Below are 16,013 nucleotides of genomic sequence, written 5' to 3'. Positions count from 1 at the left end.
ACTCATATTCTAAGAGCTCAACCCGGGGCACCTGGGTGGCTCAGCTGGTTAAGCGACTGCCTTCGGCTGGGTTCGGGTCATGATCCCAGGGTCCCGGGACTGAGTCCTGCTTCAGGCCCCCGGCTCCACGGGGAGTCTGCTTCTCCCTCTGACCTTCACCCCTCTCATGCTCTCTCTCACTGTCTCTCAAATAAATAAATAAAATCTAAAAATAAAATAAAATAAAAATTCCAAGAGCTCAACCCAGACCCTCCCCCTGAAACCACCAACAGTTGCAAGGCAGTGCTTTGAGAACCATCAGCTTGACGCATCCAGAAAAGAATGCCCCCGAGATTCCACGTACGTGTGTACAGTGTAACACACACGCCAAGGGCTTTTCAGAAGAGTGAGTTAGTCCTGCCTTATGTCTGATCTACCTTCTTCTTGCTCAAGGTCATAATTAAATGACTTTGTGTGACTTTGGGGCAAAAACATTTGAGCTCCTGAGTCCCGGCAGGAAGCTCAGGGAGATGAGACGCACCTGCAAGTTGGTTGGGTCTTTGTAATTCTCATCGGATGCGATTTGTAGTTTCTCCTGAATCCACTTCTCCAGCTCCTCAGCATCTCTCTGGAAAAACTGGAATCGATAGGAGTCTTCGAGCTTCTGGCGCCGGAGGGTTGAGAGCTCCTTGAAGCGGTGGTATCTGTCGAGGACCTGCTGCCGTCTCTCCTGGATGTCCTCTGCTGTTTCCAGCACTTTGACCCCACTTGGGTCCATTTTCTGAAAAGACAGAATGCCCTGAACTAAGCATCACACGACCAAAGCGGCTTTTACGGAGTGAGCCTCTCTGAAGGAAAAGAATTACCAGAGAGCCCTGACAGACGAATGAAAGGAGAAGATAGTCCCTTCTCAGGACAGAACAACGAGCCTTAATTCTAGTCCTTCGTGAAAAACAGCCATCCACTCGCCGCGACGGTCCCTCAGAGGACGCCGCGCCAACACCACAGCCAAACCCGGAGAAACCGGGAGAGCTAGAGTTTCCCAGCAACTCTCCGCAGGCTTGAAGGAGTCAAGGGAAATGCCAACGTGGTACTCAAAGAATGACTGAGAAACCCATTCGAAGGTCCTGAAACCTGGTCTCTGCATTCCACTGTGTGGAGATTAGAAAGAATTTACCCTTACTTAAATCAGTTTTTCTATCTCTCCAGATCTCGGCCTGTTATCCAATGAAGAAAAGGGGAGGATTACAAAGTAACACGGTCCTTACCATCAACGAGACTTCACCTAGTCAGAGCCCCTGAGTTCCCAGTTATCGGGAACCAGAATCCCACAAGTCCTCCTCAGGCCACCAGAGCGCCTGCGCCAGGAACAGGCTGTGTCCCGTGAATGTGCACAAACGGAAAATCACAGTGCAACTTAAAAAAAAGAAAGCGTGGTGAGTTGCACACTCGAAACTAATAAAAATGGTAGGTCAACTACACTTTAGTTAAAAAAAAAAAATTCAGGTTTATGTCACAAATACTTGCATTACATAAATTTTAAAGCAATGGATGTTTTACATAAAAAAAAGTCACGGTCGGGGCGCCTGGGTGGCTCAGTGGGTTAAAGCTTCTGCTTTCGGCTCAGGTCATGATCCCAGGGTCCTGGGATCGAGCCCCACATCGGGCTCTCTGCTCGGCGGGGAGCCTGCTTCCTTCTCTCTCTGCCTGCTTCTCTGCCTACTTGTGATCTCTGTCTGTCAAATGAATAAATAAAATCTTTTTTTTTTTTTTTAAGATTTTACTTATTTATTTGACAGAGAGAGATCACAAGTAGGCAGAGAGGCAGGCAGAGAGAGAGAAGGGGAAGCAGGCTCCCTGCCGAGCAGAGAGCCCAATGCGGGACCCGATCCCAGGACCCTGAGATCTCATGACCTGAGCCGAAGGCAGCGGCTTAACCCACTGAGCCACCCAGGCGCCCCTGAATAAATAAAATCTTAAAAAAAAAAAAAAAAAAAAAGGAGTCATGGTGATTACTAATAAACAGGAGGTTGTGCTTCTAAATCTGGATCTGATGTGATACTCAAAACCAGAAATCTAAACACAAGAACAAGAAGGTGTGGTGCCAGGTTTACCCTGCCCTCCGTGCCCTCCGTCTGCCTGCTCCTGTGGACAGCACATTGGAGTTCGGCATCAGTTTCAAGTTCACTACGACCGCAGGCTGACGGAGGAGGCAGCACTCCCCACAGCGCTCAGTCGACCCCAACTTTAAATCCCCAGATTTCTGGACACCTCCACCAAATTCTCACGTCCAAAAGAAAACCTGACCTATAGATGGGCAAAACCCAGAAGATGCACCCCACGCTCTTCAGGAGTAAGCCTGATTCCTCTGACCTACAGACCACAGCGGGACAGAGGTACAGACTGATGACGAAGAGCTTCTAAATCGGGCGCCTGGGTGGCTCAGTTGGTTAAGCGACTGCCTTCGGCTCGGGCCATGATCCAAGGGATGGAGCCCTGCATCAGGCTTCCCTGCTTCTTGGGGAGCCTGCTTCCCCGACTCTCTCTCTGCCTACTGTGATGTCTCTGTCAAATAAATAAATAAAATCTTTAAAAAAAAAAAAAAAAGAAAAAAGAGCTTCTAAATGTGTCAGTACCACATGACCTTGCGCGAGGCACTTTTCTCTGCCTTGTTTCCCTACGATGACTAAAAATGGCAGGTGAAAATGGGGCATCTCAGGACCTGTCCGAGGTCAAATTACATTCTACAGAAGATTCAGAGATTTGGTGGGAAAGCAGAGCAGATAAACTTTCTAGCCCCTCCAGCTACTGCCCCGTAATTTATATACGGTATAAAACCCGTGCTGGCCAGGAGACATTTAAGAGCTCTCCTGGCTCAGCCGGCTGGGCTAACAGGAGACGGTAAGCAGGCTAAGGACGAGCAGGGAAGAGGGCCCCCAGCATCCAGCTGGGACGGAAACAGCATGGGTGGGATCCAGGTGAGGTCACTGTTTTTAACTCTTTAGGGATTAAAGCAGCTTCAAGAGGTGGCAACAAAGCATCCTTCGGACCTGATCCGCTCGGACGACTACTTTCTAGGAAGCCACCAGATTCCTCACCAAGAGGACACGAGGGGATTCTGGCCGACCACCATCATTTCCAAATTATTCTCCACGTACTGACCCCTTATTTTGGTTGTATTATTGTTTCTCCACAAAGTCTGATTGATTGGGCGCCTGGGTGGCTCAGTGGGTTAAGCCTCTGCCTTCGGCTCAGGTCATGAGATCTCAGGGTCCTGGAATCGAGCCCCGCATTGGGCTCTCTGCTCAGCAGGGAGCCTGCTTCCCCCTCTCTCTCTGCCTGCCTCTCTGCCTACTTGTGATTTCTGACTGTCAAATAAATAAATAAAATCTTAAAAAAAAAAAAAAAAGAAACATGTTCTTGGCCACATGGCTCCCATGCTTTAAGATCTTTTACGGCTCTGTTCTGAGGGAGGAAAGGATCCAGCTCTTTAGCAGGGCGTGGTGATCTGGCCCAACACACGAGACTGGTATCATCTCTCATCCATGTTCCCTACCCTCTCGGCATGCTGAAATACACTTTCTTCTCCAAATACAGGATTCCCTTGAAAGACTCCACGCTAGGAGGGTGCCTGGGTGGCTCAGTTGTTAAGCGTCTCCCTTTGGCTCAGGCCATGATCCTGTTGTCCCGGGATTGAGCCCCTCATCGGGCTCCCTGCTCAGGGAGTCTGCTTCTCCCTCTCCCACTCCCTATGCTTATGCACTCTCTCTCTCTCTCTCTCTCAAATAAATCAATAAAACCCAAAAAAAAGAAAAAAAAAAAAGAAGAAGAAAAAAGACCTTAAGCTAGAGATGCCTGGGTGGCTCTGTCAGTTAAGCGTCTGCCTTCAGCTCAGGTCACAATCCCGGGAGCCTGCTTCTCCCCCTGCCTGCCGCTCCCCTGGCTTGTGTATGAGCTCGCTTTTTCTCCCCCTTGACGAATAAATCAATAAAATCTTAAAAAAACAAAAAAATAACAAAAAAAAAAAGAGGCAGACTCCCAGCTATTTGCCTAGGCCTCCTCTGTGTAGAATGTTCGGCCTCTCCTTGCCTGGATTAACTCCTATTTATACCTCAATGCCCAGCCGAGAGGAGTAAGCTGTACGATCTTGCCTCTCCTCCCCAAGCTGGGCTCCACGCTCCCTCCTTCCCTCCTCCTCAGATTTAATCACACTTTTCCGCAGATTTATGAAGCACTTGTATATACTTCCCACGGTATAATTAGACTGAGCTCCCTAATCTTTGTATCCCCGATTTCTGGCATATATGGGCCATTAAGAAAAATGTTGACAAATAACCAAGGATATGCTGAGTGCTGGGGCTGCTGTGCAGAACACGGGAATTCACTCGTAAAAGGCGGGGCCAGAGCTCCCATCGGCCACCCAAGTCACCTTCTCCATATTGTCAAACTGGAATTCCACCCAGGGAAAAGCCAGATGTGTGACAAGAACAGCCAGTGGAGAACGAGTCTCTGCTACCAGGTGTCAGCCCACTGAGCGGATGGGAATTACTAATCTGGGCCTGAGCACATGGCAGTACGTTTTGAGAAATGAGGTGGCCTCTTTACTTGCGGGGGGAGCTTGGTGAAACAGAGCTCGAGAAGGCCGTTCCGTTATCAATAGGCCGCTGTGTCTGGAAAAAATATTTTCTATCCTTGAAACCAAAATCCGAAGGTACCCTTAAACAATTAAATGTCTGGGGGCGCCTGGGTGGCTCCGTTGGTTAAGCATCCAACTGTTGGTTGGTCAGTGATCTCAAGGTCCTGGGATCGAGTCCCGGAGTCGGGCTCCATCCTCGGCATGGAATCTGCTTGAGATTTTCTCTCCACCTACCCTCTGCCCGTCCCCCTGCTCCCTTCCTCAGGTAAATAAATTAATTAATTGAGAGGCGCCTGGGTGGCTCGGTGGGTTGAGCCTCTGCCTTCGGCTCAGGTCATGATCTCAGGGTCCTGGGATCGAGCCCCATATTGGGCTCTCTGCTCAGCAGGGAGCCTGCTTCCTCCTCTCTCTCTGTCTGCCTCTCTGCCTACTTGTGATCTCTCTCTGTTGAATAAATAAATAAAATCTTTTTTAAAAAATTAAATTTAATTTAAAAATTAATTAATTAATTAATTAATTTTTTTTTAAAGTAAACATCTGTTTGCAGTGGGGCGGAGTTTCTGTTAACAATACTTCATCACAACGGGGCAGAATCTGAGCATGGGTGCGCACTGACTGCTGGCAGGGCTCTTGACAAGGATCACGAGCACCACCAGCCACACGATCTAGAATGTAAACGTGACTTCACTCACTCACCTACACCGTCTGCTCCGGCCGGATCTCTTATCAAACTCCCACGCCAACTCCAAGTTACAGGCCCTGCCAGGGCCCACTTCCCAGCTCACAAAGTCCCCTTGGGCAGGACTGTTCTCTCCCACTCGCAGCTCCAGCACCGAATACCACACAAAGCCCTCCAAGTCTAGAGCAACTACCTTGTCCCTGTCCTCTCTGCGGTCCTCAATCAGAAGTCTTCACTGTCCCTGTGCTCTTCAGAGGACCGTCACATTCCGCCAGGTTTCCCGCCTGCCGTTTTTGTGGTTCTTTAGTAAATTCAGAGTTCCTAAGGGACTAAAGACCTTATCTTCCTCTTCCTCTCTGACCACAGACCTCGGCACACATTAGAGTCAGTTACATTCAGAACTTGGAAACAGAGAAACTGCTGCCACTTCATTATTAAGTAGGCAGGGGACACAAGGTCATCCAATAACCAAGTCACAGAGCCTACCTGGGGTGAAGCTGGGACCCTCTGGTTCCCAGAACCAACGATTCTGCCCATGACTACAGCTGCCATACTCTATTTTTATTTTTTAGAGATTGTATTTATTTATTTGCTAGAGAGAGACACACCGAGAGAGGGGACACAAGCAGGGGGAGTGGGAGATGGCGAAGCAGGCTTCCTGCCCCAGAGCAGGGAGCCCGATGTAGGACTCGATCCCAGGACCCCGGCATCATGACCCGAGCCGAAGGCAGACGCCCAGGTGCCCCAGCATACCCTTTATTGATGGCTGCTTGCTTATTCCTTCCTTTCACTGTTATTTTCCCCATCATCACTTTGGACAGAAGAAGGGGGAAGGCAGATATATTAATTATTCAAAAAATAAAAATTGGGCACCTGGCTGGCTCAGCTGGTGCAGCACGTGACTCTCAGGGTTGTGAGTTCGAGTCCCACACTGGGTATAGAGATGACGTGAATAAAAACTTTAAAAAAAATTTTTTTTAATCAAGAAATAAAAATTGATTTTGCTTTTGTAAGAATGAGTCTTAAGTTAGCAAACAATCAGGGTTAAGAAATTACATACTTCCTTTGTTCTAATCTCTTGGGAAATGGTTTCAGATGAAAAAACAGCAGGAAATTGTGCCTAATTTGCTCCCTCACAGAATTTTCTGGCAACGAAACGTGCCATGGAAGGTGCAGGTATGTATGAAACCACCACAGTTCACATGAGTTCCCGCAAGATGTCTGAGTCCTGGGGCGCCTGGGTGGCTCAGTGAGTTAAAGCCTCTGCCTTTGGCTCAGGTCATGATCCCAGGGTTCTGGGAGCCTGCTTCCCTTCCTCTCTGCCTACTTGTGACCTCTGTCTGTCAAATAAATAAATAAAATCTTAAAAAAAAAAAAAAAAAAGATGTCTGAGTCCTTAGATTAATGCTTAGGGCATCTGTCCTGCCTCTTCACACACAGGATTCACTGCATTTCTAAAATCCTTTAGCTGCCACGGAAATTTCTAAGAAATCACATTGGGGAGCAGGCCCTTTGTGATGAAGCCAAGAATCTCCAACATAATGCGGCAAGGGCACCGCCTTAGCAAGTCCCCCTGCGTGGGTCCTGCTTGCGGATTTGACTCTACCAATCCAGGGAGACAGTCCAGCGAGGCCCTGCTGAAATTAACCAACCTAAAAGGCCCTCTTTGTCACCCCAGTGAAGTAGAACGAGTCAATTCTATACCAAGTGCTTTGGTCAGGCAATAATGGACTTTTCTTTCCTGCAGATCAGCTGACGTCAGTAGGTGGGAGCTCTGCCAAGCCACCACTGGCTGTCCCTGGGGAGCTGGGCATCTGAAAGTCATCAAAGCTCTCCCATTGCTGTGGGCCTACAGGATCCTCATTTGCGTGGTTACAGGAGCCTGAAATGATGCATTAATAAGAGTTCCCCACCCCTTGGGGCGCCTGGGTGGCTCAGTGGGTTAAAGCCTCTGCCTTCGGCTCAGGTCATGATCTCGGAGTCCTGGGATCGAGTCCCGCATTGGGCTCTCTGCTCGGCAGGGAGCCTGCTTCCTCATCTCTCTCTGCCTGCCTCTCTTGCCTACTTGTGATCTCTGTCTGTCAAATAAATAAATAAAATCTTTAAAAAAAAGAAATATTAAAAAAAAAAAAAAAAAAAAAAAAAAAGAGTTCCCCACCCCTTAACCCGAGAGGGAGCTGTTTCTAAGTTCAGCTATAGACACTCTAGTTTCCTTGCTCTGAAATGGGTCATTTCCATTGATTATATTAAAAATAGGAAAAATATTCCTATCACCAAGAAATGCTGCCACCCGAAGATGTGTTAGCCTCGCACCCAAATTCCGTGAGGGAGTTAGTGGAATTTCTTGGCCTCCGCTGGTGTGTGCATTTCCCTCCCAGGACCGAGGCCGCAGGCTGCAAGAATTCCACCCCTGGCCTGAAATATGCAGCTGACTGATAAGGCGGGCTCCACTGAGAATGTTCCAGGCTGTTCCCAACCTTAATGGGATTAACACCTTTTGAGAGCTAGAAAGGAAGACTTTGGGAAATGTGCCCTTAAAAAACAATCTCCAGGGGCGCCTGGGTGGCGCAGTGGGTTAAAGCCTCTGCCTTCCGCTCGGGTCATGATCCCAGCGTCCTGGGATGGAGCCCCGCATTGGGCTCTCTGCCTGCCTCTCTGCCTACTTGTGATCTGTCAGAGAAATAAATAAAATCTTAAAAAAACAAAAAACAATCAAACAACAACAACAAAAAACAATCTCCAACCACACTAGCCTATCTATTTTACTAACTGCCTAAAAACCCACGGAGGGACCAACTTCCTAGGATGGCAGGCGACTGCTTATCTCAAAGGAGTCCCTCAACTCTGATTTCGCCAATCAGGTCCCTGTCCACGGAAAATAAAGGAGGGCAAATGAAGCGCTAAATATATTCTCTGTATGTTCAAGGGCAGCTTCCCATGGAAGATACCCAAAGAAAAAAGTCGTATTTTTGCTAATATTTTTCGCAAAGACCGAAGATGCAGGCTATTTATAAACGCTGCAATGCAGCAGTCAAAATGTTAGCCGCATCATTCAGCAAGGAGTATGAATTGATCTCGGGGGATAAAACAGGAATTACAACTATGTTCTCTATTGTAATAAATAAAAAGACCTTGTCAGCATTCTTACGATACTGCCAGATCTCTGGGAAGAAAGAGAAGGGTCTAAAGATACGAACCTTGGGTAGAAAGTTCTAGTTTAATCCAAAGATATAACACACCCGAGAATAACCCCTCATGTCTGACACAAATTCACACATATTATCAACTGAAAATGGATTCCTACAGAAAAGCCTAGCCACTAATTAAAAACTGTCTTCTTGCCAATGCCAAGAGACAGCTGTCTGAGCTAGTTCTTGGTATTGAGGGAATTTTTAAATGCTTCGGCCTCACCTACAGAAGCTATCTGCCCTGCTATGCATGGGCATCCGTCTCTGGAGGGCGGGCGAGACCCGGACAGACCGACTCCGAGTTGGGCAACAGAAAAGACTGCTGATGGAAGTCGTTCTCAGACCAAAGGTCAGATGCCTCCCACACAGCGAACCTGGCATGTGCAGTGAGTAGTTTAGGGCACCGTCCCGCAGATCTTGGGAGGACGGAGGAATTCAGCACAACTTCCCCATGGAACCCCAGCAGAGAAGCCCCTGGTAGTGAGCATGAAGGAGTCACGGAGACAAAGCCCCGGTTCTGCCACGGAATGTGCTGGATGTAAGAGGCATCTGGAAAACTACACAATGAACTCCAATTTCACCAGATACACTCTTTTGCAAGCAAAGGGATCTGGGGGGACTAAGGGGATGAACAGATCACTGGGCTCTATGGGAAAAAACATACACATGGCCCAAAGCAAAAGGTCAGAAAAACCATCCCCCGGATTTACCGTGGTTGCTTAGTCAGAGCTCAAAGGTGCAGGACTGACAACGAAGGTTCTTCCCCCTGGCTCCGAAAGCCAACCCACTACCCAATTTTACACGTGCCCAGCAGGAGAACTAGAGCCACCCATGTGGACGGGCTTCTCCGGAGAACCAACCACCAAAGAACCCTTTAGCACCCATTAACATGTTACAGCAATGGAGTCCCAGATCAAGCTAATAAGCCCCTAACCAGCCTAGCTACAGACTTCAGTGGCAGAGCGGATGGGAAGTAGAGAGGTAAATAGTACAAAAACGAAGAGTTTCAACCACGAACAAAAACTAGTTTTGCTTCTGTGGATCTGCATGTCAGCCTTCAGACTGAGTAACTCACTTCACCTCACGGGCCCGTTTCTGCAGAGGTGAGCAGGGACTTTGCTTTAAGAAAGCAAAAGGTTCATACTGCATTGCATCAAAATCCAGAAACGCAGAGCAATGTTGAGAAAACTTACTTCTGAATGCTTCCCAAATACTATCTTGCTGCGACTTACCTCTTAACCTGTAAAATTCAGATGAGAGGTATTTAAGAGCAAAATACTGTTTCTGACAATCAAAACAGGGAAAGGTTAAAATGTGGCCCATTTTTATAAACCTCATTTCAGCCAATTCACCACTCTGATTTATAAAAGGGCCTGCCTTGGATTTATCACCCATAATCACTAGAAATTTGCAAAGTTTGTATTTCTCCTTATGGGATATCGAGACATTAATTTTAAGCATTTTTCTTTTTCAAAAAGGTCCAATTCAGCAAACATTCAAAAACTGTACACAAATGAAATATATGCAGTGAGCTTTTTTTAGCCAAGAAAACGCAAGCTCCATTTCATTACAAGGCCTGTGGCAGAAAAAATAAGTCGGTGGGAACAGGAAACAAACCCAAGTTAATGATTATTTGTCAAATTTAAAAATACTACTTTTACGACACATTTTCAGATTATTTTTCTCCAAATAACTAAGATAATCTGTTTAGTCCCTTGGTTCTTAAGAACCAAGTAAATATCAATTAAAAAATCAGCAAACATTACATGCAAACACCAGTAGGATGAGAAGAAATCAATGTATTCATGCCTGAAAGAGAGGAGGGCAAAAAGCAGGAGGCTTTGGAAATTTTAGAATCAATGTACTAAGACTTCTGTTCACGGAACACCAAAAAAAACAATGGAGAAAAACCCCAACCCGAACCAATTGGCTTAACAGGTCATGCAGGCAGAGTTTTCTCCCCCTCTCTTTAGATCATTCAACCTCTGCCACAAATGTGTCTTCACTGCAAGCCAGGCAAAACCAAAACGGCAACCCGCTTCCTGCATGCTGGTCAGATACCTGGACTCTGCGTTTACGAAACGATGACAACATGACGGAGGAATGTGGACTCTAAAGAGGGAGGGGGAAGAGCGAGATAACAAGCTTCTAAGGGCAAACTGAACAAAATAATGTCAAAAGGAAGAAAACAGACCATTAGGAATATACGACATACAAATAAAAAACCAAATTCCTGGTGTTCTCCCCGTGCCTTTCTTGTTCTGTAGAGCTTGTGAACCCCAGCCGGGATTTAAAATGGGGAAAGAGAACCCAAGTTCTCTGGTCCCTCAGCAGTTCCTGTTGATCTAGATGTGCTGCCTCGGCCAAGTTAGACCCCCTCTGGGCCTCAGTTTCCCCACTTTCCAGATAAAGAATACTGAATATGCTTTCTAACGCTAAACATGCCCTCCCCAGAGCCACCGCCCAATAAATTGAGACTCCCAGGACTAGCCAATTCCTAAATCCCCTTCCATTCAGTAATAAAATAACATGGCGAGACCCATGAGAAGCAAGAAAGAGCTCAAGCTATAGAGATCTGACTCGGGTCTCCTTTACTGGTACACTTCCTTACCGAAATAGTAAAATACTCTTTCCTGTTCAAAACCCATACAAGAGGAATATGCAAAAAAGGTGGAAGGGAATTAATAACACAGCTGCTCCCCCGCCAGGGCCTCGGCCCCAAAAGCGATCAGCTCTGAACTCCTCCTCTGCACTCCCTTCTCGGCATTCCGGCATTCCCGGAGTCAGCACTTGCCATGAGGGCAGTGCCGTCTGCTACCTAGTCTGATCACAGCTGTGGCAGCCCAGACCGCATAGCTAGCGGAGTCCTCGCATAGCCCATGGAGGATTGATTACGAGGCCGGCCTCCTGCCCACTAGCCTTCGTGCAGCTTCAGCAGTGACAGGGCTGTGGACCGCACCTGACACGCTGCTCAGGATCTGCTGCCGGCCCCTCCCTTTGGGATGAAGGCAGGTAAGGAAAAATAGAGCAAATACTGACCCAGGGAACCAAAAGAAAGACGGGATTTAAAAATCTGCTTTCGGGTCGCCTGGGTGGCTCAGGTGGTTGAACGACTGCCTTGGGCTCAGGTCATGATCCTGGAGTCCCCGGGGATCAGATGAGTCCCACATAGGCTCCCTGCTCGGCGGGGAGTCTGCTTCTCCCGCTGACCTCACTCCTTTCATGCTCTTTCTCTCTCTCAAATAAATAAATAAATAAAATCTTAAAAAAACAAAACAAAACAAAACCTGCTCTCGTCGCCTAAACCCATCCATCAGATTATTTGACAAGCTCATATTAGAACCCGAGACATATCCGATTTCTCCAAATGCTAGTTTGCTACAAAACCCACGGCCAAGACCAAAAGCATACCCCAAGATGTTACCAATTGATGGATTACTCTAAGAACTGCTTCACACCTGTCCGGCACAGGGCAAATCCTCCTTTCGAGGCTCGTCTCTCCGTGGAGGTCCCTAGATAACAGCTAACACACTTTGAGGGTCCCGGTGAGTCATTATTAGCCCAGTTACTAAAAAAGGCTTTCTGTTAATTTCCTGCAGAGGCCCTTACTGCAGCACGTTTTTTTTCCCCCTACAGCACATTTTTAAACTTTTGACTTCAATTTGACCTTTGAAAATCTAAGACATTAGCTGCAACAAAAGGGAAAAGACAGTTTAGGAGGTGGAACCTTGGCTCAATAGCTTCAGACAGCTCAGTATTCCCACCGCTCCGCTTAAGATTTTCTGTTTCCTGGCTGCAAGACACCCCCACCCTTCCATCTTTGATACATTCTGTTTTACTTAGGTCCAATTGCTATGACTCCGCAATTTCTCCACACATTATTAAAATACTTCAGATGGTCTCTCTTCTATTCTTCCCTAACAGCCATGATGGTTAAGTTTTTCTAAAATGCCACGATGAAGACAGAACAAAGGGCTTACGTATTTTAGAGTCTATTATATAAAAGAGATTTGACAAAAGTGTTGGGGCAATTCCATCATCTCGAGCCAGCATTCTGGGCTATTGAGGCTTTTAATTTAAAACACATGCAACCCTTAACCTTAACAAGCCCCTTATTTAGAATATTCTGTCCCAATGCATCAAAGAGACTCTTAAAGGCAATTTTCTTTAAGAAGCATCTTGTCAAATTTGCAGGGCTAGCTTACAAACAAAAGGCTGCTGTATCACTCAACACTGGCGTGGCCGTAGAATTTTTGACAAATAATATAATGTCCTCGAATCGAAAGACCCCCGTCTCGGGTGGGGCGGGGGTGGGGGGAGGGGGAGGGGAATAACTCGTAAGCTATTAAGTTATTGGATTTGAGTCTCAATACAAAGAAACGCCGCATCTACCTGTTATTTACAAGCAAATCACAACTGGGTAGGAAAGAAATGTTTATTACGAGGAAGGAAAAGGAGACGGCCAGTCTCAGACCTTTCTGCGTCTAGAAAGAAGGCCAAGAATCGCCACAGTGGATGAAATTAAGGTCAAAGAGCCCTTTTCCTCTATGCTCTCGGCTCTTCCTCCCTCAAGGGTTGGGGCGGCACTGCTGTGGGGACTGGGGAAGAGGAGCTGCAGAAGTCGCTCCCTGCCGAGCCAGGCGATCGGGGGCGCTGGGGGAACGCTCCGCAGGAAGGGGGATGGTGAGGATCCCGCCAGGGGCCCCCGCCCCACCTGCCGCAGCCGGATGGGGCAGGGCGGGGTCGCAGCCAGGCTTGGGGGTGGGGGAGAGGGACGGACCCGCCGGCCTCGCCTCCCCCCACCACCTCCGCCCAGTCAATGACATTCCAGCGGCCCGCGCCTAGGCTGGGCCGGGCGGCTCCTCGGCAGCCCACGCTCCCGCCGGCCGGTCGCGGCCCGCCTGCCAGGTCCCCGCCCGTCGGAGGCAGCTGCGAGGCCGGCCGGGCTCACCTGTCCGCGCGCTCGCCCCGCCCCGCCCCAGGGGCTGCCCGGCTCCCCGCCAAGGGGTCGGCGGCCCTCGGGCCCTGCTCCCTCCCCCCAGCTCCCCGTCTCACCGGCTCCTGCGGGGTGAAGGCGGTGGGTGCGCCGGGATGGGGGTTGCTGAGGGACCGACGCGCCTCCGCGACCTCCCGCCTCGCCGTTCGCTCCGCAGCGGGTAGTGGCGGCGACGCGCGCGTCTCGCCTCTTTTATAGGCGGCCACGCGCGTTCCGGCGGCGGGCGGGCGCGAGCGCGGGGGAAGCGCCGGGGCGCGGCGCGAGGGGCGGGGGCGAGCGCCGGCAGAGCTAAGGGGGCGGAGCTCCCGCCGGCTCGCTTCCCGATCGCACGACGGAAAGGGCCGAGGGCTCCCGGAAGGAGCCGAAGCGGCGCTGCAGGGGAAAAGCCGAGTCCCGGGAGCGCGGCGGGAGGATGGGAAAGGAGGGCGCGCTCCAGGGGCGGGGGGCGATGGTGCAGTGGAGTCACCGCCTCAGCCCGGGCGGCCGGAGATGCGGCAGCCGCCCCGCCCTCTCCGCATCTCGGATCCTCCAATCCTGCCCCACCCCGCCCTGCAGAGAATCTTCTGCACCCCACCCCGCCCCTCCGCCCCTCCGCCCCTGGGAGTCCTGCCAGGACTGCAGCGAAGGGCGGGGCAGGGGCCGTCGCCGCAGTCTGGCCGGGGATGCTACGCACCCTTGTCTGTAAAACGCCCAGTCCCAAAGGGTGAGATCACCCCCAGACTTTTCTTCCTCCTGCCTCTTTCCCTAGGAGATGGCTGCGGCCGGGACCCAAAGTCAGCCTACTCTGGTGGGTGCTGAGGTCTAGAAACCGAGAATGATTTGGAGCTCCGGGTTTGAGGTGGTGGTAAGAAAAGGCCAAATCCGATCCCCGAAAATAAAGACTAATTTGGAGTTGAAGTCTGTCATTTGGGATTTGGAGAGTTAATAATTTCTTACATTCTTAGAGCAAAAGCTTTCTGACAGGTCGCCGGTAGAATAGAATGCATTAATCTTATTTTATAAACAAGACATGAAAGTTCTTCAGCCCACAATTAATTGAACTTTCCTTATGTACCAGGCGCTGTGCTAAGCATTTCATGTGTTACTTTTTCCTTTTTTTTTTCTTTTTTTTAATCTGGGTAATCATTTTACAAGGTCAGTATTAGTTCCCCATTTTAGAAATGAGCGCTCTGACATGGAAGGTAGGTCTCTCGCCCTAGGTTAGGCAGTTAGCAAGAAGAAAAGCTAGGATTAAAAAAGAAGAAGAAAAGCCAGGATTTAGATCCAAGCAGTCAGAACGTTCTCTTAAACAGTCATGTTGTGCTGCCTTCCCCTAGGAAAGGGAGGCACTGCAATGGTGGGTGCTGGGGAGCGGGGGCGGTGAGGATTTCTGGAGTTTCTGTTCCTTACAGTCTTAGCAGTTTAAGGGCCTGGCTCTAAACTCTGTAGTGTAGCCCAAAGCCCTCCGTTGGGAAGCCCTTTCTCCCCACCCCCACTTCTGCGACAGCTGGGCTGCAGCCATTGGGAGTAACACCCAAATCATTCCTGTGCAGTCAGGCAGACCAGGATTTCTGCAGCTCGGAAGGCCTCAGCCTCCTGGTTACCAAGTAGTCCTGGACACTGCACCAGAGCTTGGGCCCAGGCCCAGCCCTGAGCTTCCTGGTCCTCTGCGGTTTGGCCTTCTTTCCCTGTGCCTGGGAGCTGCAATCTGGTCTCTAAGCTGCCCTTTCCAAGGAAAAATTCTCCTATTCCCTCAACCCATCACAGTGCAGAGAAGAGAAAAGGAATGGCCACACCCCAGAAGCAGCTTTGTAAAATCTGGAGGAAAAACGTAGGAGCTAAGAGGCATTTCCTGCAATCTTCTATATAGAGAAAACAGGACTGAGTAACTCCTCCCTGGGGTGTGCGTTTCTCGAACAGTTGATGGCATCGACAGCCTCTTCTGCACCGGGGAGCAGCAAAATGTCTAATCATATATTCAGCTCTGCGTACAAAATGGCTTACACAATCATAGCTGTCCAAAATTTCTAAGACCTTCTGCTTCAGCAAGAAATGGATCTCAAGGGCCTGGGCAGGGGCTGTAAAAAGGGAAGATCTTTCTTTTAAATCACTACGGCTGGCCTCCTGGTGAAATGGGGGGTTTGTCGCTTTTACCAGAAGCAAAACAGATGTGAGAGCTTTGGTATTGGTACAGAAACGAAGTCTTACCCGTTGATCCTTTGTCTTATCTGAGACAAGGCCAAAACCCATTACCTCTGGCCCTCTTCACCTCCCACTCACCCACTCCATCCTGCACTTGGCACTAGAAATGAGACACTGAGAAAGCCCTTCTTCACGTGTTCTGTTGTGTGCCTACCTCACCTCCCACCAATTTCACTGTATGCCAAACAAACTCTCTGCTAGGTGTAGGGAAAGATGACAAAGCAGATAATGGCCCTCTTTGTTTTGGAGAAAAACTCAGGGGAAAAAAAAGCACAGGACAGTATGGCAATCAGCTCCCAGTTCCTAGTAGCCTCCTGAACAGCAGGGGGTAGGACTGAATTCCAAGCTTTTTCT

General features: G+C 49.1%; 1 protein-coding gene across 7 annotated transcripts in view; it reads right to left on the bottom strand.

Moving 5' to 3' along the window:
• Positions 1-13,637, bottom strand: part of SPTAN1 (spectrin alpha, non-erythrocytic 1) — a 61,655-nt gene extending 48,018 nt beyond the window's left edge. For all 7 annotated transcript variants that reach the window (XM_080819776.1, XM_080819777.1, XM_080819779.1 and 4 more), the window contains exons 1-2: positions 13,538-13,637; positions 521-760 (exon numbers count right to left, since the gene is read on the bottom strand). In XM_080819776.1, the coding sequence (XP_080675902.1) occupies positions 521-757 (237 nt within the window). In that variant the 5' untranslated portion in view covers positions 758-760; positions 13,538-13,637. The remainder of the gene's footprint in view (positions 1-520; positions 761-13,537) is intronic.
• Positions 13,638-16,013: the final 2,376 nt, after the last annotated feature.

The sequence above is a fragment of the Martes martes genome (genome assembly GCF_963455335.1).
Source record: "Martes martes genome assembly, chromosome: 12".
Classification (NCBI taxonomy): domain Eukaryota; kingdom Metazoa; phylum Chordata; class Mammalia; order Carnivora; family Mustelidae; genus Martes; species Martes martes.
Note: the sequence above shows the minus strand (reverse complement) of the source record. Positions and strands in the feature narration are given on the sequence as shown.